The sequence below is a fragment of the Osmia lignaria genome, chromosome 8 (assembly GCF_051020975.1).
Source record: "Osmia lignaria lignaria isolate PbOS001 chromosome 8, iyOsmLign1, whole genome shotgun sequence".
Taxonomy (NCBI): Eukaryota; Metazoa; Arthropoda; class Insecta; order Hymenoptera; family Megachilidae; genus Osmia; species Osmia lignaria.
The window spans coordinates 5,642,780-5,668,724 of NC_135039.1; the positions used below are offsets into that span (position 1 = coordinate 5,642,780).

A 25,945-nucleotide genomic window follows, 5' to 3' on the forward strand; every position below is an offset into this window, starting at 1 on the left:
CTTCATTATTTTAATATTGTTTATTACTTCCACCCATAAATCCTAATAAGTACAATATAAGAAAATCTGTGTGCAAAAATTGTTTAGACATCGAGCCAATGGCTCGAGTTCGAGGAAAGGAATGTAAACACTGAGGCCGTTTTTGCCGTACCTACTTAGAACTGCTTGGAACAATCCAAAGTTGTAACGGACATTCCAATCGGAATTATCTCGTCAGATATAATGTTAATAAATGTATTAACGTATGTTGATATTTTCAATAAGAAGCAGAGCTGAATTAGATTTCTTGGGCCTGGAAACATTTGCAGATAATAAATCAGAAAGAAAATTTATAAATGATAATTTAGTTTATCTAATCCCCCTTAGATTTCTCCTTAATCCAACGCTAATAAGAAGTTTGTGTGGAAAGAATTAATGCTTATTTACCGCCATTATTACATAATATATTACGAAATTTCAAACTTTAAAATCAACTGCAATTTTATATATTTTTGATCCAATTGCTAAAAAATATATCCTCTCCTTTTAATTCTTATATCATTATATGATGATTTAAAATCTATAAATCTATAAATATAACTATAATTTCGCAAATTTTGAATCCAATTGTCAACAGAATAAATCCTCTCCTTTTAAACTTTTCAAATCATTAAATTATTAAAATGCGAATCCTTTCGATGTTTCCAAGACTCTTCTAGAGTCTTAAATGCGAGAAATTACACGGTACAACACGATTTTTGATCTGTAATATCCATTACGTGATTCTTATAGGCTTTTGTTCACTGATTACGAATCTGCAAACCGTTTTGCTCCTATACGTACAGTTTTTGAGAAACAGGCATTTTTGTGAAAATGTGTGGTTTTGGGAAAAAATGCAGTATTACATGAAAACTAAAAATGCAAGGAAGTTCAGGTTTATGTCAAAAGTTAGAGGAGACTTTCCTCTATACGTCTGTATGAACAATTATATTTTTTGATGATTTTTAATATTTGTAAGTGCTTGTCAAAGTTTGAAAAAGAGGTGCCGTAGGTAGTTTGTACGCTCTATTTTTGTATTTTTATGAAAAATCTTTTATCTAGCACCAATTTACTATAGAGGATTGCATTCTATGAACATTTCTGATGAAAAAACCATTCACAGAAAGTATCAGTATGGTTTGGTGTTGGAACAAATAAATAAAATAACCGTCGACAACGTGACTACGACGCGTTGCCGCCAGGCGGCCATTGTATGCCTACCTCGCCGCGGCAGTGCCGTAACTACGCGTAATCCGTATACCCACGGTATCCTTTAATAACTATTTGCTCTTTAACAGTAAAATTTATCCGACGTGGACATGAGTGATATAGCATTCATTGTATAGCAATATTATACACACTCATTGTAAGCAAAAATCTATTAAAGTGTTACAAATGTCCATTACGCGTAGTTACGGCACTGACGCGGTGAGGTAGGCATACAATGGCCGCCTGGCGGCAACGCGTCGTAGTCACGTTGTCGATGGATATTTTCTTTATTTGTTCCAACACCAAACTATAACGATACTTTCTGTGAATGGTTTCTTCATCAGAAATGTTTATAGAATGCAATCCTGTATAGTAAATTCCTGCTAGATAAAAGATTTTTCATAAAAATACAAAAATAGCGCGTACAAACTACCTACAGCACCTCTTTTTCAAACTTTGACAAGCACTTACAAATATTAAAAGTCATTAAAAAATATAATTGTTCATACAGACGTATAGAGGAAAGTCTCCTCTAACTTTTGACATAAACCTGAACTTCCTTGCATTTTTAGTTTTCATGTAATACTGCATTTTTTCCCAAAACCACACATTTTCACAAAAATGCCTGTTTCTCAAAAACTGTACGTATAGGAGCAAAACGGTTTGCAGATTCGTAATCAGTGAACAAAAGCCTATAAGAATCACGTAATGGATATTGCAGATCACAGAAAAAGTTCAAATTTGTTGGACTGTGTTATCGATCCCGTACAGTACTTTGAATTAATTGCAATTTTCGAACTAAATTTATCAACTATGGGGGCCCACGAAAGTTTGATAATCGCGGGGCACCAGAAATCTTTAAAAAAGTGGGCATTTTGGAAGTCCGAAAATCGAATTTTTTTATTTCTTTATTTAATAATAAACCATTTTTGAGAATTGTTCACAAGATTGAGCGTGAGTTACTGATAGAGGCAAAATTTTAGAAAAATGCTGCCTTTATAAAATCACACGTTTTCCTGCATTTGTGTTCGTTTTTCTCAGTATTCATTCGGCCGATTTAATTACAATTCCGTGGGCTTTTACTACTACGGGTATAACATATTTTAGGAAAAGATTTTTTTGAAATTCGGCTTACAATAAGATTAGCAGCATCTTTTATGTTGAAGGTTAGAGTACAAATAAATCCACACATTTATAAGCTTGTATAATTTTTTCTATTCCGTATTTCAATATTTCCTGCAGCTCAAGCACGCATCTAGTATGATACACTAGATGCTCTAGTAATTTGAAGTTGATGCCTAAAGTAAATTCTGAGAAAAAGGAACTTGAAATTGGCTTATTTTCTATGTATCGCGGAGAATGCTCCCTTCACTTAATTCGCTTCTGCCGACGCCAATCATTATTAAACGCAGAATGAAAATTTTCATGCAAAGATACAATGTCAAAGGAAATAGAAACTGTATCACTTACCAGAATTCGAAGATGCCCGTAGTCCGCAGGTTGAGGGTAGTAACGTTCTCCAAGTTCGATTTGCTTGCAGTTTTCGTTTCCACATAAAGAAACGTCGACCAAAAACGATGATTCTTCGATATAGCCTTCGTCGCAAAAAACGGGCACCGAATTCGCAACATCAGAACTTGTCTCGATACCCGAACAAACAGCTACAGAAAAGAACCGACAACTATAATTACAAAAAGTTAGTTAGTAACACTGAATAACTAGCTAGACCTAACACACGTTTATACACAAGTTAACATAGGTTAATTTTTCTAAACCAAGAAACGCACGAGTGAATATATTATAACACGTTCATACCGTTCGATCGTTGTATTCGGAATGATTCTGAAATGGCGATGAACGACGAAGGGCCCGTGTATGGTGGAGGGGGTTCAGCTCAGCGACGCAACGGTGGTGGTGGTGGAAACTTAGGATTTTGAGAGCGGACTTTGGGGATGGGGGAGGGGGGGGGGGGGGGGGGGGGGGGGATTCGCTCGTTGCCCTTGTTGCCATCGTCAAGTCGTGTCTTCGATTGTGTGCGAGTTTTTGCACGCGCTCGTGCGATTAGCGAAGGGCAAACATGTTTAACGGTCGGTGAACACTCGCTGTTGATTCTTTTTCTTCTGGTTATAATTTAGATTATTATGTGGACGAATAAACACTTCATTTTATAATAAAATTAAAAATCAATTTAATGTTATAATCTAAGGATCTCAGCGTTATGGAAAAGATGTTTTAATAATTTTTAACAAAAAATACAACCGACTTCGAAATGCACTCAAAAATATGAAATAATTTCTACTTCATTTATACAAATACCCAACAGCTATTAATAAAACCTATTTACTCGTTAAGTAGTACACTAAATACATTTCAACCTTTTCGGAGGCGGCGCAAAAGTAAAAATACCCGAATATATGGTGCTGCTGTTACGTCGCGAGCGAGATATGGCGCGCGACGTACAAATATATATATATAAAAAGAAAGAGAGAGAAAAGTTTATTATAGATATTTAGTACGCGGTAAAAAAAGCGCTGCTACCAGTCCTAATCGGTTGGGACGATGTTAGATCACTTCCGATTAGAACAAATAAAAAAAATCAGTAAAATTGACTATAGATTGATTGAGTCCGTCAATGCCCTGGTGCCATACGGGCCCCTCGTGTGAATTCGTGCGTTGATGGTAGGCGTGATAATACAGGAAAAGAAAGAGGTGTTTAAACAGAAATTAATTGGAAACTAAATATAAATAACAAGTGTATAATTTCGAGGAAAAATAAATATTACAATGAAAATAGTTTAGTTAACAAAATGTCCGGGCTGTATGAAATACATAAAAAAAAAAAGAATTAGAAATCTATATCTATACTAATATATAAAGCTGTAAGCATTTTCTTTGTACAGGGTAATCTCCAAATCTACTGCTTTGATTTTGATCTGATTTTTTTAGATGTGTTCCTTATAACTTTGCGAAGGACATAAGCTTAGTTTTATTACGCTGTTGCATCGGAAAATGTATAAAATATTGTTTATTTCGTTTGTGTAAATCGTAGGGCAGAACAGTTTAGCAAAACTGCTAATCCCCACCGCTGCAGTGTTGACATAGTAGTGGGAATACCTTCGTACCTCAGCGGTGGGGATAGATGTCAATTTAAAATTCATATGCTCCGAAATGCATAATTTTAGAGTCGCAATAAGGTTCGAAGTGTGCGCTATTTGTGGCATATTAGCGAGGCAAATAGATACTACCTGCATTATTAATTATCTACACACAGCATGCATCGATGAACCTTGAGAAACATTGCTTTCAAATACTAAAGCCAAACAAAATTTACAGGAGATGTTCTTCTTCCGAACACCCCGTGAAACATACTGAATCACTGTTAATACAGTGGATTCAGCAGCTGCCGAAACATTGTAATTTAGAAAAATGGTAGAATTGATGCAGCTGGAGCAGGTGACAAATATTTTTTGAGACTAATTAAAAAGTTTGCGGATTCTTCAGATTCGCAGTTAGTATCCGCATTTACCAACTGCGAATATGAATTTAAGAGCAATATCCTATAATACCCGTGAAAGGCAGTACACGTTGGATTAGTATTTCGCGTACCATGCTGTCTAATCTGACCGAAACAATTTTCTAAGGCATCTTGGTTAAAATTGCGACTAATAAAGTGTGAAAATCCAAGATTGCTTACAAGTGTTGTCAAAAATTTAAAATTTTGTAGTTCTAATCCAATTGTGTACTACCAGTGGACGCTCTTTATCCGCAAACTTTCTTTTGATAAATTTCATGCTTCGAAAAACATTAATGCTTACATCCCAGATATTGGGTCTTTCGCAGTTCATATCTATTACCGGAAGAGGACGACTACTGTTGACACTGTCAAAAATGTCATTCATAAAATGAATGAATTGAGCAGTATCAACTCCTTCTAAAGGCATTTCACACGTATCGCACACACTCTTAACTTTATTGCGACTCATGAGTGTCATTACGAACCCAATCGATTGACTAAAAACCTGCGCGCAATACTTCACCTTCATTTTCCTAATTTTATCAACTACTACATGCTTTGCAGGAAGCTTCTTCAGAACTCGGTCCTGAGAAGAAGCATTACTGCTATCAATAAAATATAAATCTTCCACGTGTGGCTAAATGGTCACAAAAGATTGGCCCGCATGCACTTTAATAAGTGCGGAGGATCGAAGAGCGGTATGATTTCATTTTCATCAATTACAATCATGCCGTAATGGATTCGACTGCTGAAAGGCATTTCTCTTCGAATAATCTATTAGGCATTGTATTGCCTTACAATTCGTGCTGCCTTGGTCACAAACTGAGGCTACAACTACAATGCCGGCCTGACATGCACGACAAACTAATTCTTTAAACATCCTAACGATGATCTCCGCGGAAGAAGTACCCTTTCAAAAAGTATACGCGACAGGTTGCTTCCAAGGTCGCACTCCGTGCGATTGTAGATTGTAGACTAGTGACGGCGATAACTTAATTTCGTCGAAAAGCAGAATAGTGTATCTGCTTTTCTCGTTTGGAAAGGACTCGGACCGCCCTTCGAGTTCACGGAATACGTTGTCGCAAATTCCAGCTCTTACTGGAATGTGCGACAATAATTTCCGAAGCATTTCGATACTTGGCAAAAGAAATAATTTTGACAAATATCGGAACGTTTTTGGGCTTTGCTTATAAATACTTAAAGCTAGTACCTTTTCCTCTTCCGTAAAGCGTCGTCCGTAGATGGGTTTTCCCTCGTTGCGCATCTGAACGGAAATCATCGCGTGCAGGGGTGTAGGCAAGTTTTCCAAAACTTGGCATACACCTACCTGCACGAGATGCTCTATCTTCTTGATGCGGTCCGTCGTTGGCATCTGCCGCCGCTTGCACGGCCGCGCTGCCTTCAATACCGCTGCCACGGCGCTGTAGACTCGTTACTGCAGGGGCTTTTCCACGATGTTGTCCTTCAGCATCTTCAGTATATTATCTGCAGAAGGAAACATACAATATACTTACTCTGTAAAGGATATATAAAGTTATATAAAGCAGTATATAGTTTGCATGTGTATTACTGCCATGTATACCGTATACATAGTGTAATTTACACATGCAAACGAATAATAGCGACTGAAGGTATGTACAAACTAGGGTGGCGCACTGAACTCGCCCCTACATGGAGGATGTTTAGTACCTTCAGTTACGAGAAAATGTATCCGATTTGGAGTACATCAATCTTTGGCGTCAAATAATGCACGTAAGAAATACATAAAGTAAAAATTTCAGTTATACATGTTAGCAGCATTGTATGAAATGCAAGCATTGTATAGAATGCCTGGCGTTTTTGAACAAACTACGAAATATCCGAATTATTTTAATATTATATCAACTTTGGATTGATATTGCCTGGGCATTCTGTACAGTGACTGCTTTTCATACATGGCTAGTAACATGTACAAATGATAAAAAAGAGTAGAATGTTAACAATTTCCTTTCAGTAAGAAAAAGAATTATATACCTTTCTCTCATTTTAGGATATGAATGCGACAAGGAATGTTTAATAGAAGTAATAGAATTGCACCGGTTTTAATCAAAAACTTCAACTACCTATTCTTTTATTTATTCAATATTTTTTGCAGTGTTGTCCTGCACTTATGATTACTTAACCTAATATATTAATACTTATTTCGTACCTTTCTGGCTTTTCTGGGTTTCTGATCACTGATGCTCTCTTCCAAGGACAGCACAATCTGTAATTGTAAAAGAGACTTAATAAAAGTTCCCTTTAAATCATCATGCATAATATTTAATACTAATATCCAGTAATATATAAACTCATACCTGCGTTACGCAATGACTTGTCTTCTTGTAGACTTAGTCTGCCTAAGTCGTTGCATTGCATTTCTACAAACAGCCAAAGAATATTTGTTAAACATACCAGTCTACAACTAAGAAAGATAGTAAAACCAAAAGTAATATTTTTTTATGGTAACACACTAACCTCCGGATGGTCCAGGAAGTGCCGTGAAGTCCACATGTCTCACGATGCCACTCTTAGTATCCATTCCCCCAGTGCAATCAGGTTTGCCTGTCAGAACAAAATTAAATAACATTATAGATACATTTTATGTTAGAAGTATTATTATGTACTTTCAGTATACAAGTATAACTGAAAACTTACATTCTTCTTCTTCTTCTGGTATTTCCATCCGGGTCTCTTGCTGCTCTGTTTTAATAGAGGCAGCTTCTGACACTGTGTAATAAATATTTTCATTAACAATTATGTACATACGCTATACAAATTATGTTAGAGTATTACCTGGTAAGTGCAGTGTTGGAACTGCGGATGTAGTCAGCCTCTTTCTCATAAAGTATTTTTCTTCAAAGTAGCTGCTGCGTATCACCCGAAACTTTAGTTTTTCGGGTGGAGGCACTAACAAATTTGGATTGTCACATTGTTGATAGCACTGGTAATTTCGTACAAGGTTGGTGAGATTGTGAAGAAGAGAGAGGGGTGAATGGAGACGCATGCAAGAAAGTCAAGCGTGGAGCAAGTAAAAAAGCAAAAAGTAAAATCATTAAAATTGCAGAAGACTGATTGGTTTATTTTTTATATCATAATAATTTAAGTTATGCACAGTTTATTTTTTTTTCTTTTCTAAATATATACAGAGTGTCCCAGAACTGGGGCAGGAACGGAAGAGGGATGATTGGTGAGGTCATTCTAAACAACTTTTTCCTTTGCCAAAATGTTGGTTAAGGCTTCGTTTTCGAGTTATTAACGAAAAACACTGGCCAATCAGAGCACGCCGTTAGCGCGGGCCGAACCACGAGAGTGTTGGGTATGTTCCGCGCGGTCGTGATCAAGTGCCTCGGCACTACGTCGGTACGATGGGATTCGTTGAGTAGAAGTTACATCGGATAATGAATAAAAAAAAGAAAAGAATAATTGTATCGAATTATTGATTACTCATGAACAACGAATCCTATTACACCGACGTGGTGCCGATGCACTTGATCACGACCGCGCGGAACATACCCAACACTCTCGTGGTTCGGCCCGCGCTAACGGCGCGCTCTGATTGGCCAGTGTTTTTCGATAATAACTCGAAAAAGAAGCCTTAACCAACATTTTGGCGAAGGAAAAAGTTGTTTAGAATGATCTCACCAATCATCCCTCTTCCGTTCCTGCCCCAGTTCTGGGACACTCTGTATATTGATGATTTATAGGAGAGGCGGTGGATAACGAGTGTAGTAAATTCAGACAATTGTTAGTTGAAAAGAGAACTGTAGTTTAATATATATATGTATATAACTGGAGAAAAGAAAATATAAACGTGATGAGAAGAGAAGTAACAAAACTTGATATTCTGAACACAGATTAACTGCAACACATTTAACGGTTTATTTCAACGGCGTGGTTTGCACGTTAATAAATAAAAACAAAAAAAAAGGGGAGAAAAAAAAAATATTGAAATAAACAAAAGAAGAAAAAATATAGATAAGAAAATAAAAGAAGGAAAAAAAACATACGTAAAAAATAAAAAGAAAAGAAAATATAATAAAAAACATATATATATATATATTAATAAATAATTATATTAACCAATAAACATGGATAACGAAGCCAACGTACCAGCCGAGGGCAACCGACCAATAAGCATTAAGGATACAGCGGATATAGTGCCACCTTTCGATGGCCATAACATTTCCGTGTACCAATTCACGAAGAATTGCCTTAATGCAAGGGGCATGATTTCACCAGACGCCGAATACGGCCTAGTCCAATTAATTAAAAATAAATTATATGGACAAGCTTCGAGAGTAGTATTGAGCGGAGACTACAATACCATCGAACAGCTGATTACGGTGCTGAAATCACGTTTTGCTCCATTATACTCATCAATACAACTATGCGGAGACATGTCGAAATTGGCTCAGATGCCGAACGAAGCAGTCGTCGACTACAGTAGCCGAGTCTCCAGTATTTTGCTGCAAATTCAGAACTGCAACGAAATCGAAGTTCCTGAACATACGCAGCAGTATAATGCATCTGCAGAAGCCAATGCTGTCAAGGCATTTCTGACTGGGATGAAACCAGAAATCTTCAGTCGAATACGAAATTGCGAGTTCAACACCTTGGACGAAGCAATCAGTGCAGCTATTAAAGGCGAAGCAGAGTACAAAGAAAATATGATGAGGATGAAATTGACCGAGGGATATACCCAGGCCATTCAATGCAGCAACTGTTTTGGGTACGGCCACAGTACGAACACCTGCAGTAGCCGTTCATTCCAAAGGCAGCAGGTATCATCGATCCAATGGCAGCCAAGATATTGCCAGCATTGCCAGCGCCCGGGACACACAATTCAAAATTGCTGGTTCAACAATAACAACAACAACTTCAATAGCAACTATAATAATTACAACAATTATAATCAACAAAGAAGTCAATGGATCCAACCGAACCGGGTTCCACAAAACCAAACCCCGGTGAACCAGCGGCAGAACACAGGTCAACGCCAAGGAACGGGACAACCACCGGCTTTTCAACATCCGGCAAACCAACCTTCGGCAAATCCGACCTTTCAACCCCCGGTAAACCAACCTCCTAGTAACTGGTACCAAGGCACCGCAAACTGGAGAAGGCAACCTCCAATATGCGCTTATTGCCAAAACATTGGCCATACCATCGAACAATGTAGAAAGAAAGTGTATCAAGAGAAGATTAAAAACCAGCCACAACAACCTACAAGTCAAGAACCACAGGTACGTAAAGAAACGAACCTGTGTCTAAAAGCGAATTACGCAGAAAAGCCTCCAAGCATCAAACTCATAAGTGAAAACTTTCATCAAGGAGTAGCATCACTAATGATCGGCACTGGATCAGATATAAACATTATTAAAAAACATATTATATCAAATAAAGCAATAATTAATACCAATATCATCTTTGAATTAAACGGAATAACTGAAGGCTATCTTTCAACCCTAGGATACATCGAAGTAAAAGCGCTGGATACAGAGTCCGTATTCCATGTTGTGGAGGATCTTCCGATAGCGCACGATGGAATACTAGGAACCGAATTTTTCAAAAATAGCGGAGCGAACATTGACTACGCCAAATCTATGCTCATAGTCAACAATTACATAATACCATTCCAAGAACCTTTAATCACAATACCATCAAGGACTAGAACAACAATTCCCATTAAAGTAGAAAATACAGAAGAAAAGACAGGCTTTATACCAAAAATCGAAATACATCCACAATTATACATGGGAAACGCCGTAGTAACAAACAGAACTGGCATAGCTTTCCTTCATGCAACAAATGTTTCCTCCGAAGACATCAAAATTCAAATGCCTACCTTACAATTGGAACCATACGAAGAAATAAAAATAGAAGAAGAAGAAGAAGCACCATCAGGTTCTATCGAACGCATCACTACGCTATTTGCATCACTACGCCTGGAACATTTAAATGAAGAAGAAAAATCAAGTATAAGGAATTTAATTTCAAACAACGCTGACAGATTCTACTTAAACGAAGACGAACTTGGAGCAACAAACAAAATTTTCCATCAAATAATCACAATTGACGAAGTTCCAGTTAACATAAAACAATATAGATACCCACAAGCGTTAAAGGAAGAAGTAAATAGACAAGTCAAAAAATTATTAGAAAAAGATATAATCGAACATTCATCATCACCTTATAATTCTCCAACCTGGATAGTTCCAAAAAAGGAAAATACACAAGGAAACAAATCAGGGAGATTAGTCATCGATTTTAGAAAATTAAATGAAAAATCCATTAGCGACGCATATCCATTGCCAAACATAGTCGACATTCTAGATCAATTGGGAAGCGCAAAATACTTCTCAATATTCGACTTAAAGTCTAGCTTCCACCAGATACCCATGCATCCAGACGACAAGTACAAGACAGCTTTTTCAACGCTATTTGGACACTTCTATTTTAAAAGAATGCCATTTGGTTTAAAGAACGCTGCAGGTTCATTCCAGAGGCTTATGAACAACGTTCTGGATGGACTACAAGGGGTCGAAGCATTCGTGTATATTGATGATATAGTAATCTATGCTAGCTCAATAGAAGAACACGAGACAAAATTCAATAGACTTATGGCAAGACTGAGAGAAGCAAATCTATATCTCCAGCCGGAAAAATGCGAGCTAATGAAGAAGGAAGTAGCCTACTTGGGACACATTATCACAGAAGATGGAGTGAAACCTGACCCGAAGAAAGTAGAAGCGGTCAAAGAGTTTCCAGTTCCCAAAACAGTAAAGAATATTAGGCAATTCCTTGGTTTATGCGGATATTATAGAAGATTCATAAAAAATTTTTCAAAAATAGCTAAACCTCTATCAGATTTAACAAAGAAAGAACAAAAATTTGAATGGACACAGCAACAACAACAAGCTTTTACCATCCTGAGAGATAAATTATGCGAGGAACCAATTCTACAATATCCAGATTTCACAAAACCTTTCAATATCACCACGGATGCATCTGGAATCGCTGTTGGAGCAATACTAAGCCAGGGCGAAATTGGAAAAGATCAACCGGTATCATATACTTCAAGAGTATTAAACAAGGCAGAAACACAATACTCAGCTACAGAAAGAGAATTGTTAGCAGTCGTATACGCCGTAACTCATTTTAGACCCTATATTTACGGAAGAAAATTTTATCTAATAACTGACCACAGACCATTAACATGGCTGCATAATTTAACAGACCCCGCATCAAGATTAATGCGATGGAAATTAAAATTAAGCGAATACGACTATGAGATCAAATATAAACCCGGAAAACAAAATATAAACGCCGATGCATTATCCCGAAATCCTATTGCAACCTTACCAATTCAAGCGAAACGAAAACATTCTACTACAGACTCAAAAGAAGTTAAAAAGAAGAAACAATGGCACCAATATGCTACCAGACCCAGAGCAACTACTTCAACCACCGAATCAAGAGAAATCAAGAAGAAAAAACAATGGCATCAGTATCCAACTCGTCCGAGAAGCACTACATCAACCACAGGATCCAAAAAAATAACAAAAAGAAAAAAAGAATGGCACCAATATCCAACACGTCCTAGACCATCGACGACAACCGATTCTAGGGAGCACAAGAAGAAAAAAGAAACGCACCAGTACCCTACACGTCCTAGACCATCGACAACATCCGATTCTAGGGAATATAAAAGAAAAAAGGAAACCCACCAACACCCTACAAGACGAAGACCAACTACGTCATCAAGCTCCAGAGAAATTAAAAAGAAGAAGGAAACCCATCAGTATCCAACAAGACGCCGAGATACATCTTCAGAACTAAACAGAAAAACAAAAAAGAAAAAACAGTCGCATCAACACACCACACGACAAAGAAATACTTCCTCTGAATCCGAAAGAAGTATTGTAAGAAGAAAAACAACATATCCTACACGACAGCAAGATACTTCGTCTGATTCTGAGAAAGAAATAAAAAAATAAAAAATTACACAACACTATAAGAGACCACATGAAACAAGCAGCAGTCTACATCAAACAAATAAGAAACGTTTTAAAGAAAACACTACCTCCAGTGAATCAGAATATTGCGATACTGACGAATTTCAAGATCAACAACTCAGGAAGAGGAAAAAGGAAACATCAAGCTCTGCAAACAAACAATTCAAAAAGAGAAGACAAAATGGAAAACAAATTACAGTAGAAATTCATCAACCACCAAGAAAGCTGATTTATGAACCTCCTAAACCACTCAAGAGGAAACATGAACCAGTAATAATTGGTGACGAAATTGAAGACTTTGAAGAGGGAATAACTCTACCCAAACACACATATAGAGAGCCACCCAAAATAGATTCATCTTCAGGAACAAAAAAAGCATCCTCAGAAACAGAAAGAACTGTTGAAATATTGTTTAGGGTACTCTAGAATAATATTTCTATATTGTAAGCAAAAATGCCTAACGTTCAATTTAAACAAAGGCGATAGAAGGACGACCAGATGTGTCTGGATTTCGTCACCCAAGTCAAGGGACTGCATCGCCAGGCAGGGCCATAAACGCTTTTGTTTAGAAAAGCGGACCCCAGCTTTCTTATGGGAGTCGAGTCACTTGCAGTCAAAATCTCAGAAGCGTTAGACGTGTTTTTCCGTTCCGTTTAATAAAGTTAGTTTTTCTAAAGTAAAACTGTGTAATTTAATCTCCCATAATCCAATAAGAACATCTTCAGAAATAAAAAAGGCATCTTCAGGGACAAAAAAGACATCTTTAGAAACCAAAGAAGAATTTTCAGAGCTGAAAAAAGAGGAGAAAAATGATTCGGAAAGTACATCCACAGCACCAATAATTCCTATTAAAATTATAAAAGAAGAGGATCAACTTACCACTCATAAAATAACACAACCAAGAGTGATCAGCAACCTACCAGTCACATCCAAGATAATAGAGACAACTGACCACCTCTGGATGAAGAAAGGAATTGTGATTGTATTCGTAAATGAAGAAGGAAAACCAATAGACAATCAATCAAAAGAATTTTTACAAAACGAAAAAATAAAAATACATATACCTCATCAGGAAGAAACCATTATACATCTAAAAAAGAAGAACAAAGAAATATTTGGCCTAGTAACACATTCAAGAGAAGTCTTACCTAAAACACTAAAAACACTTTATCAAGAATTCTATAAAAGGAAAATTCAAGAATGTTCTATACCTGAACTAAAAGGATTACATAAACTCCTACAAGTAATTTTTGCAGACTCAAACATCTCCATCACACTCTGTAAAGGAACCATAATCACACCACCTAAAGAAGAAAGAATACATATCATTAGAGAAAACCATGAAAGCCCAGTAGGAGGACATAAAGGAATAAAAAAGACTTACCATAGAATCAGAAATAACTATTATTGGAAGAACATGAAAAAGGAAATCACTGATTATATTAGAACCTGCATTAGCTGTCAAAAAGTGAAATTAGTAAGAATGAAAAACAAAGAACCAATGGTCATTACTGATACCCCTATTGATGCATTTGACAAAGTATCTTTAGATATATTAGGACCATTGCCAATAACTACAACAGGAAACAGCTATATACTTACTATCAACTACATCTGAAGAAGTAGCAAAAGCTTTTACAGAACATTTTATATGCAAATTTGGTAGTCCAAAAACCATACTTACAGACCAGGGTACATGTTTCACAGGTTCATTAATGAAGAAATTAGCTAAAGCCTTCCAAATCAAAACATACAGAACATCTTCATTCCATCCACAATCAAATGGATCACTACAAAGAAGTCATCATGTTTTAATTGAATATTTAAAACATTATATTTCAAAAGAAAAACATTGGGACGAATGGTTACCACAAGCGATGTTTTCCTATAACACCAGCATCCACGAAGGAACAAAATTCACACCACATGAATTAGTTTTCGGGAAAAAAGCTCGTCAACCATCAAGTATTAAACCGATTGATAATTTAAAAACATACCCTGATTATATCGAAAAACTAATTCAAACACTGCACAATTTACGAGAAATAGCAAAATCAAATTTAGAAAAAGAACAACACAGACAAAAACACTATTACGACAGAAAAATTCGACCAATAAACTACGAAACAGGTGAAAAAGTTACGCTATTAAACCCGCCTAGAAGAAACAAATTTGAAAAGGAATACACTGGACCATACACTATACTTCGAAACATAGAACCAAATAACATAGAATTGGCAATAGGAGCCAATAAAAAGCGAATCGTTCATAAAGATAGGCTAAAGAGGGCCTATCTACCAATCAACATCATAGATCAAACGTGAAGATCGATGCAAAAATCCACTAGGTTCATGAACACGCGTATGCGTATTAACGAAAATCTAAAAAACCGTTGGAACCAACAAGTGGTAGCATTCTAAAGAGAACAATCAACGGAACGAGACCAAGCAAACGAAACCGAGGAAGAAAAAGAAAAGTGAAAATTGATCTAAGACATCAAAAAAAAACAAAAAGGGGTAAGCACAAAACAAATAACAAAATATATATATAAAAAAAAAAAGGAAAAAAAAAGAAGAAAAAAAAAGAAGGAATATTATTTTTTTTACAACAAATACCGTTCACATAACAGGAACAATGCATCTACAAACACCCATCGTTGATGTCCTCTGCATACAAGACTTCATACCAGCCTTTGAATACATTTTTAATCTACAAATGGGAAGGATGTACTGGCACTGCGCGACAAGAGCCCATGCAGAAGCCCACGAGCAATGGCTACACGCAGGAAATCATCATTTTATATTAAAGGAACAAGGAGAAAAACAGTCCCATTGCATAGTATGCAGACGAGAAATCGCAACGATACAACCTGCTATAGCCTGCACCAAGTGCCAGCAAGCCTATGCAAATATGGATCAATCCGAGAAAGAACCGTTTGAAATGGGGATTCTCCTGCCCTCAGAAAACCCTAATATTTTCTATCTAAAACAGATGTTCCAACAATAAATGTAAAACAATCAGTATAAAATAAAAATTAATTGTCGTTCCTATAAAAACATTTTATTTATCGAACCCTTAACCGCCATTATGGTCTTTCCCAAAAGAGGAAAGACAGAGAAAGAATGATAAAGAAAGAAAGAAGACGTAAAGCGCCACCTACGCAAACGCCATATTTATTTTCGAAAAATTCTAATTGCAAACATGGTTAGACGTGCCGGCAAACGCCAGCAATTAAAACGCTTAAGGAAAGCCTTAAAGAAACTCAAGGAGGTACAGGTATATTTCTTTTCCGTAATTTAATAATTTACTAATTACTCTAAATATCTTCAAAGGCTCCAATACAGCATCCTATACAAACAAAGGATACACCATGGAGGTTAACCCTCATCGACATTCCGGAATTAAATTGGAAAACCTTCAAGAAATTAAGCAGAACGGATCCAAGAAGAAAACACGCAAAAATCATTAAATATTTTGGCAAATTGGCCGCATCCCCCCGAAACGACGAAGGAAAATGTCAATGCCAGACTTGCCAGGAACAGCAAGCAAAAAAGTCTCTTGAGGGAAAGAGACCAACACAGGGGGAAGGCTGTAACATCCCGCAGGAAGAAGAATAAATAAAAAGCCATCATTATTAATTATTAAAATATATATATTTATTTTTTTTTTAGTTTTTATACAATCAAAGTTATAACACTTCGTTTTTTTATTATTATTGTATTAACATGATTCAGCTTGACAATTATATTCATATTTAACAAATAGGAAAAGAATGTTGTATTTAATTATATTTATACTTAACAAAATTTATACTCAAAAATATACATCGATAATTACCGCGTCGATAATTCTACCGCGTCGATAAAAGATCGACGTAGGACACATAGATAGAGATAGGAATAACACGTAGAAAGAGGTAGGAATAGAGCGCAGAATAAAGAAAGATAGCACTACGCATAGACAGAGACAGCGATACGCGCGGAGTCATGTACACTTCGGTCAAAGTCCAAACACTTCCGGTATCGAAAACGCGTATAGAAAAAACTGCTACGTAAGCAAATCTCGGGTATAAATACGAGCGTGCCGCGAGGAGTTTTTTCACTTCGATTCTGATCGTAGTCCAACACGGATCTATGATACGATTACTACATAGGTTTCCAGTAGCTTAGATTCTTTTGTCGGCGAGGCGGCAAAGGTTCCACGTCAGACCCGGAGCGCTCGACCACCGGTTCGCAGCGGTTCTCATATGTGTCAGGTTCGCTACCAAGCTTAACGAGCGAGCGAAAGCCGAAGCTCCTTGGATGCGGCCTATTAGTACACTGGCTCTTGTGCGACGATACCATCCTGCAGTGTTCGCAACCAAGCTTAACGAGCGAGCGAAAGCAGAAGCTCCTTGGATGCGGCCTATCAGTGACGGCTAAGTTGCCCAGAAATCGTACTGCGGCCGAACGGGTTAGCTCCTACAGTGTCGGAACGGATCCACGCCAATTTTCCGACAATCGAACAATTTATTTGAATAATTTTATTTTATAAATTCAAGTTGTAGATTTAGAATTTTTATAATCGTATCTAGAGACGCGTTCACTAATCAATTAAATCTTTTCTTTGTATTTTATTTTAGGTCAAACACGATTGTTATTTTTCATTGTATTTTTTTTTATACAGGGCGCACTCATTGTAACTAATATAATTAATTTTCCTTTTTTTTTGTATTTCAAAACAGGGCGCAACATTTGTACACTGATTACATTAATTCTTTATATTATTTTCACTACATTTTTTTTAACTTACCTTTTTATATAACTCAAATAATTACTTACCTTTTCTTTTTATACACATATTATAAACAAACACATTACATTTTTTCTTGAATAAACATCATTACGATTTTTGAGAAAGGAATTAACGTTGGATTTCACTCCTTTACCGCGCACCACCCGAACCTATGATCCCTTCATTATATAATTATTTACGAGACGCCTTCTTATAGGGAACCGCTCTCCCTACGCAGTCGGTGCAGTAGCGTACTCGTGATAATAATTCCGGGACGTTACACTAGCATAAGTTTTCTTGAACTTTTATATTCTACATTATGTACAAAAGGGTTTTCGCCCGTTTAATGTTAAATAAATAAATAAATAAGGGTGAAAAAGCCTCCAAGACAACGTCTCAGGCAGAGAAGCCTGCATCACGTCCAGCAACTCCGACGCCTCCGGTTACAGCGACGCTGGCAGTACCGACGGTACTTCCGACCGAAGCACCTCCACCAACGGTGGAAACACGCGCGACGCGCGCCTCCTCCCCAACAGGATTGTCCATGGAGCTGACCATCAAGGCCAAGACCCAGATGAGCAGAGTCGAAATGCTGCGAAGGATAATGGATAAGATGCCGGAAATGCTCGACGAGACAACTCCTGAGGACATCGAATCCATTTCAGTCCAGCTGGATGAGATACATAAGCTCTTCCAGAAAGAGCACCCCTACCTGGAGATGACGTGGCCAGCAAGCCAAGCTTCGCATCCTTACTTAAAGGATGACTACTACGAGCTCGAGATGGGCGTGGTGCTCGAAGTGCGACACCGTCTCGGCAAGTTTCGGGTCGCATTCGAGAAGCTTCGCGATAGGCGCGGGGATACAACGGCTCGACGAGCCCCATCTAAACTGCCAGAGTTGACGCTTCCAATCTTCACGGGCAAATATGAAGCGTGGCCCGCCTTTTGTGAGCTGTTCACGTCCATCATCATTGACAATGAGCGCCTCTCAAATGTAGAGCGATTGCATTATTTACGATCGTGCCTTCGCAGTGAGTCGCTACGCGTCATTGCAAATCTGCCAAGCACCGGCGAATCGTTGCCCATAGCATGGGCGAACTTGAAACAACGGTACGAGAACAAAAGAATAATAACCTCATCTCTGCTTGACAAGCTGTTTTCCATCACTCGTCGACTCCGAATCGGAGCTCAGCTTCGTCTCTGAAGATCTCGTCGAACAGCTGGGACTTCAACGCACACAATCAACGATCTCCATCACTGGCATTGGTGGCAAAAAATCAACACAAACTCGAGGTATTGTATTATTACATTTACAATCTCTTTACAATACCTCATCAGTTTTGATACAAACTCACATATTACGAACTTTAACTGCAACATTGCCATCTTCTGAGGCACCCAAGGAAGACTGGCCACATCTCAACCGTCTCAAGTTGGCAGATCCTGATTTCTACAAACCAAGATCAATCGACATTATCATCGGTGCCGACAATTACGGACGGATTATTAAACCAAATTTAGTTAAAGGTTCGCCATCAATGCCAGTCGCCCAGCTTTCTATATTCGGATGGCTCGTTATTGGATCAGCAAGCACACGTCAAGCTCGTGCTTATTCATCATTCAATGCATCAATCTCGCAAGACAGCGACGCTGCTCTGAGAGAATTGCTGACGAAATTCTGGATTCAAGAGGAGCCTCCAACGGAAACAACATCTCAACTCACACCTGAAGAACAGGAGTGTGAAAATCACTTTCTTGCAACGCATGGGCGTGATTCTACTGGGCGATACGTGGCGCGTATTCCTCTTAAATCAAATACTAAAGTCTTGGGTACTTCTTACAGTACTGCTCATTTCTGTTTGCGACGCACGCTCAACAAGCTCAGCAGGAATCCTGAGTATCGTGAACAATACCAACGGTTCATGAGAGAATACGAGGACCTCGGTCACATGAAGAAGGCTTTTTCAATTTCGCCCAACGACACATCAATCTATTATCTTCCTCATCACGGAGTTTTCAAGCCTGACAGCGAAGCAACAAAGCTGCGGGTTGTCTTTAATGGCTCAAGTCCAACAACAACTGGAATTTCTGTCAACGACATCATGCACACTGGTGCGAATCTTCTGCTCAACATCACCGACGTTTTGCTGTGGATTCGACATCACAAATGCATCTTCGCCACGGACATTACAAAAATGTACCGTCAAGTACGAGTACATGAAGACGATTGGAATCTCCAACGGATACTGTGGATTGATGAGGAATCAAACGAAGTCCCATACACACTAACAACGGTCACCTACGGTACCAAAGCTGCACCATTTCTTGCTGTCAGAGCCCTGTTGCAACTTGCAGAGGACGAGGGTCAACGTTACCCACTGGCAGTACCATCCATCAAATATGCAAGGTATGTCGACGACATATTTGGTGGTGCAGATTCTCTTGATTCGTTAATTGAAATTGCTTCACAATTAACTGACCTGTGCAACGCGGGCGGTTTCCCTCTTGCAAAGTGGCATTCAAACGAAGCCTCTCTGCTTGAGGCCATCGTGCCTTGTAATAATTCTCAAAGCACATCAATTTTTCTAGACGACTGCAATACCAAAATACTCGGATTGCGATGGAATACTGTCAACGATAGTTTCACATTTACTACAAAATCTCACCACAACCTCAATTTTACAAAACGCCTTGTATTATCTGAAGTAGCACAGATATTTGATCCGCTTGGCTTTTTGTCACCAGTCATTATTCGAGCAAAGGTACTCCTGCAAGAATTATGGCTTCTCAATCTCAAATGGGATGATCCATTGCCATCCCATGTTACTACACGATGGACTGCGATCAGAGAAGATCTTACAAGTCTGGCATACTCTCAATACCAAGGTGGTTCAACACCTACAACAATTCTACAGTGGAACTGCACGGTTTCTCTGACGCTTCACAACTCGCCATGGCAGCAGTAATTTACATTACTGTTTTCTCACCGTCCACAGATCTCAAAGTGACGTCACTGGTGTGCTCCAAAACAAAGGTCGCACCTCTCAAAAAACTTACAATTCCCCGACTCGAGCTCAGCTACGCTGATACTTGCAAAATTACTGAAATACGTTCAAGCTAATCTCAAGCTCAACATTGCTACCATTCACCTGTGGACGGATTCGCAAGTAACACTTACATGGATCAAATCTCACGCATCACGATGGAAAGATTACGTCAGGAATCGTGTAACACAAATTCAAGAATTGACGCAAAATGCAACTTGGATGCACGTTCCTGGCACATCAAGGAGGGGACCACCATGGCTTTTACAATCTCAAGAATCATGGCCTGTACAACGCAACGCATCTGACGACACTTGCCTGCAGGAGTGTCGTCCAGGAATCTCGCACGTGTTAACGTGCCAAAAAATCGAATATCACTGGGACTTGATTCACAAATATTCATCTTTACAAAAACTTTTTCATGTTACCTCAGTTTGTTACAGGTTTATCTCCAAACTGAGAAAGACAACTGCTTCAACGAAGCTCTCAAACACGCCAGCTGATTTGGAAAAGGCCAAAATATTCTGGATCAAGGCTACACAATGAGCCTACTTCACACACGAGCTCAAGATGATGGTCAACAACCAAACGCTGCCATTGTCTCACGCCTTCAATCGACTCACGGCCTTTATCGACGATCATGGGGTCATTCGAGTTGGAGGAAGACTCAGCAACGCTCAGTTAACCTACGAAGGTAAACACCCTGCAATCCTTCCACGTCATTCACGTCTGTCCGAATTGATTGTAGATCACTCCCACAAAGCAACGCTTCATGGAGGGACACAACTTACACTCGCTCACATCAGGCAGACTTACTGGATCATCGGTGGATGAGCTCCAGTTAAATCTCACATCCTGCGGTGTGTTGTGTGTGCTCGGCAGAGGGGGATCCGTGCCCATCAACTGATGGGCCAACTACCTCTCTCTCGGGTTACACCCTCACACCCATTTTCACATACCGGCGTAGACTACGCCGGTCCCATCGCACTCAAGACGTGGAAGGGGCGAGGTGCGAAGACACAGAAAGGATGGATCTGTGTTTTCGTTTGCATGACGACGTCTGCAGTTCATCTGGAATTGGTCACCGACTATTCAACGGATGGATTCGTTGCTACGTACCGACGGTTCGCTGCAAGAAGAGGCATTCCACATACAATCTACTCCGACTGCGGAACGAACTTCATCGGAGCAGATTCAGCATTGAAATCAATGTCCGTCGAGGGCACTCAAGACAATCAACGATTGGCCAAGCTGTTCGTCAACGACCACACAACTTGGAGTTTCAATCCACCTGCTGCACCGCACATGGGAGGAAAGTGGGAGGCAGTGGTCAAGTCCGTCAAATATCACCTCAGACGTACGGTGAGTGACACTTTACTCACTTTTGAAGAATATTATACTCTTCTAAATCAGATTGAAGCAACGCTTAATTCACGACCACTGGAGCCTCTCACGGACGACCCTGACGATCTCTCAGTGCTAACACTAGCTTATTTCCTCATCGGAAGAGCAATCTCAACATTGCCTGAGCCATCTGTTGAACAGACCAACATCTCACCGAGAGCCAGGTGGCATCTCATACAACAGAAGTTACAACAGTTCTGGAAGCGCTGCACATCTCAACACCTACAACGGATGCAATCAATCTTGAAGTGGCATCACCCTTCCAACAACATCCACGTTGGATCTCTGGTGCTGCTTACAGACGAGCGCTTCCCACCATGCAAGTGGCCTCTTGCTCGAGTGCTCGCAGTTCACCCTGGACCAGATGGACTGACGAGGGTCGTCACGATCAAGACGGCCACCTTAACTCTAACGCGGCAAGTTGCAAAATTGGCACTACTTCCAGTTGCAGAGCAGAACACATCACCATCTTCTACGAGCTGCTGATGGCGGGCGGAATGTTCGAAAATGCATTAATGTAAACCGTCGCCACGCGGACCGCGGCAGCACTCTGCAGCGCGACCGGCAGCCACCTTGGATGCCGGTCAGGCCAACCAATCACCGAGCTTGACGTCACCGAGAAGAAGCCAACGGCTCTTGCAACGACAAAGCCGGTGGTTCGGCCATTACGGTTTTGTACCGTCTCGTTCACGCACGTGTAATACAAAGTTACTAAATTTCTCTTGCAAATTAACGAATCTCGGTTCAAAAACTCAGTATCGCAACGCGAAATTTGTGCCGACGACTAACGCGAACTCGCAACTAATCGCGTTCGTGCAAATCCACGAAGTTAATACAATTTCGTGGTGACCACGTGTTGGTTCAACACAGCGCAATCTCAACGCAAATTCACCGCGACGCGGGTGAATCGTACGATCAACGATCATTGTAAATACTGTATATAGTGTTCATTTGTGCCTGTAAATATACATTTGTTTGTTTTTTGTGCAATCTCGAGTGCAATTTCATTCGTTTCCCGTCTCACTGCCGATCCTACAACCGAACCGATTCTCGCGATCTCGAACGCTCGTACAATCTCGAACCCGATCAACTTTTGAACAGTACTCCTTGTCCAGAATATAAAAACCTGAAGCAAGTTCCCTGACAAGACATTCTCGTGAAGACACTCTTGAAACAACTCACACACTCTCCAAAGGTTCACCAAATAAAGTAGAAATACAGTATAGTACTCACATCAAGTGCATTCATTTTACATACAGTCCACTTATAATTCAAAACATTGAACTTCACCGCAACGTTCAATCGTCGCAAAATATTGTCGACGCTGCGCTGCATATACAGGTGTGTAATGTTCTTTCAAACACTAAATCTAGTCAAAGATGTTATATATGTAAAGCTAGTCCCACACATATGAATAATCTAGAGGAAGTTCGGAAAAGGGAATGTAACCTGGAAACATTCTTCTGGGGGTTATCGACTCTACATGCCTACATAAGATTTATGGAGTGTCTTCTTTACATTTCTTATAAATTGAGTATTAAAAAATGGCAAGCAAGAAATAGTGAAAAAAAAGAATGTAGCTGAAAGGAAAGATATAATTATTAAAAGATTCCGTGCGGAAACTGGGTTACTGCTTGACATGCCCAAGCAGGGAGATGGAAATACAAATGATGGAAATTCTGCGCGTAGGTTTTTTCAAAGTGCCACACTGACAACAGCCATTACCGGAATTGATTTAAACTTCATAGAAAGATTTTCTATAATACTAAGGGCATTGTTTTCTGGATTGAGGATAAATATTTCAGCTTTCGATGCTTACAGTACGTTCGTCTTTATGACTGGTATCCTATGCCAGTCACCATTCATAAAATATTGATACACGGACCGGCAGTCATATCTTCACTATTACTTCCAATTGGTCAATTATCGGAGGAGGTTCAAGAATCTCGTCATAAAGAAAAAAAAGATTTAGAGAAGGATTCTCCCGTAAAACATCAAGAGCAGATACGAACACTGACATCCTCCACAATCTACTGATTTCATCTGACCCTTATATATCAAGCTTTAGAACACTTCCTGACAAAAAATCATATATTACTAGAGATATGTATTTTCTTTTGAGCGATCAAACGACAGACCTTATTTCCGACGAAGAAAATGATAGTAATAATAACTATTTAGATTATAATTAAGATAAGGCTTAATATTATTTATGGACACCTAATTATGAATATTCAATATAAATATTAAATTATAAGCATTATAATATAGAGTACTTAGTTATATATCTTATTTATTAATTATTAATATTTAAATATCAAATTATGAACATTGTTAATTATTAATATCATTCTAACCATTGTTTCTATTTTATAAATATTTATAAATGTCTAAATATCAACATTATTGGTTAATTATTAATATTCATTTTTAAATATTGGTTTCGCTCCGTATTTAGTTAATAAATATTGTTTATCAATCATTTTATTAATTGTTTTAATCTGTTCTTCAACTAAATTCTCTAGATTATAATTTTCAACTAACAAAATAAAACTTTATACACTGAAAAAAAAATATATATATATATATATATACACATTATAAAGCTTGCAATCAGGAATTATTTTACTCAATCAGTAGACAGTTATTAATAAACTACATAAAGGTGAAAAAACATCTAATTGAAAACATCTACGTGTTAAAAAAGCGCCAATACTGTCCTCTTTGTAATAAATGCTGCATAATTACGAGAGGTATGAATTTTGTCCACCCACTACACGATCCCGGCCCACTGTGCGACGGTTCACCAAATTCGCGCACTCATCGATCCAGGTTCCGAAATTTCATTCATCTCCGAAGAATTCACAATATCATCCATCACAATAATTGGTGTTGGTGGAACAAAATCAACTGAAACTCGCGGTGTGGTGGATATCACAATGCAGTCAACACATTCACAACAGACCGTTTCAATGCAGGCGTACGTGCTCACAGCCGTATCGACAATCCTGCCATCGTTCTCAATGAGAACTCCAGATTGGCCTCACATCAGAAAACTGAGGTTGGCGGACAATGATTTCTTGACACCACGACCAGTCGACGTAATCATTGGAGCGGATTTCTACGGAAGGATCATCAAGCCAAATATCATCAAGGGCTCACCAACAATACCAATTGCTTAACTTTCCATTTTTGGATGGCTCGTCATCGGCCCAGTCAACGAATCATCTACAAATACTAATTATTCACATTTTGCAGTTGCTCACGATGACCAGAGTAATCTGCAAGAGCTGCTCACAAAATTCTGGGTTCAAGAGGAGTCACCGATGGACGTTCCAAGCACACTCTCACCGGAGGAAGAAGAATGCGAAGCCCATTTCTGTGCAACTCACTCTCGTGACCATACAGGAAGGTACATCATTCGCATTCCACTCAAGGCACCAGCATCACTACTAGGCAATTCGCACAAGATTGCTCAAAGATGTCTGCAAAGCACATTGCGACGACTCTCCAAGAATTCAACATACAACCAACTCTACGTCGAGTTCATGAAAGAGTACGAAGAATTGGGACACATGGTAAAGGCTCCAGATCATCAGCGGATCACATCAAGAGAGGCTGAGAACGTTGGGCCTGATGGGGAGATGACCTTGGCACATGATGCTTCGGCATCAAGAGGGTTGAGGGTCTCTTCTGACGGTTCGACACCTTAGTCCTCTGCTCATCTTCAACCATATTATTTGCCTCACCATGGAGGTCTACGCCTCGACAGTTCAACATCAAAGCTCAGGGTTTGTATTCAACGGATCAAAAGCTACGACATCAGGCAAATCAGTCAACGATAAATCGTTAAAGTGCATACTGGTGCTAATCTGCTCTTAAATGTTACAGATGTTCTAATTTGGCTCCGCCATTATCACCACATTTTTGCCACAGACATCACGAAA

The 25,945-nt window shown here is 38.8% G+C and overlaps 3 protein-coding genes across 3 annotated transcripts in view; 1 reads left to right on the forward strand and 2 right to left on the reverse strand.

Moving 5' to 3' along the window:
• Positions 1–2,901, reverse strand: part of LOC143305580 (uncharacterized) — a 369,432-nt gene extending 366,531 nt beyond the window's left edge. Inside the window, exon 1 of the mRNA XM_076689719.1 lies at positions 2,698–2,901. Coding sequence (XP_076545834.1) covers positions 2,698–2,782 — 85 coding nt within the window. The 5' untranslated portion in view covers positions 2,783–2,901. The remainder of the gene's footprint in view (positions 1–2,697) is intronic.
• Positions 2,902–3,535: 634 nt separating this feature from the next.
• Positions 3,536–8,020, reverse strand: LOC117611281 (uncharacterized). The gene is made up of 6 exons (XM_034339235.2): positions 7,556–8,020; positions 7,418–7,489; positions 7,238–7,324; positions 7,078–7,140; positions 6,930–6,986; positions 3,536–6,226 (listed from the first exon to the last, which is right to left on the reverse strand). The coding sequence occupies exons 1-5, from the start codon at positions 7,764–7,766 to the stop codon at positions 6,955–6,957; spliced, it is 465 nt and encodes a 154-aa protein (XP_034195126.2). The 5' UTR covers positions 7,767–8,020; the 3' UTR covers positions 3,536–6,226; positions 6,930–6,954.
• A 10,074-nt stretch (positions 8,021–18,094) lies between these two features.
• On the forward strand, positions 18,095–20,516 carry LOC143305553 (uncharacterized). Its single transcript, XM_076689594.1, has 2 exons — positions 18,095–18,365; positions 18,889–20,516. The coding sequence occupies exons 1-2, from the start codon at positions 18,095–18,097 to the stop codon at positions 20,514–20,516; spliced, it is 1,899 nt and encodes a 632-aa protein (XP_076545709.1).
• The last annotated feature ends 5,429 nt before the right edge of the window (positions 20,517–25,945 follow it).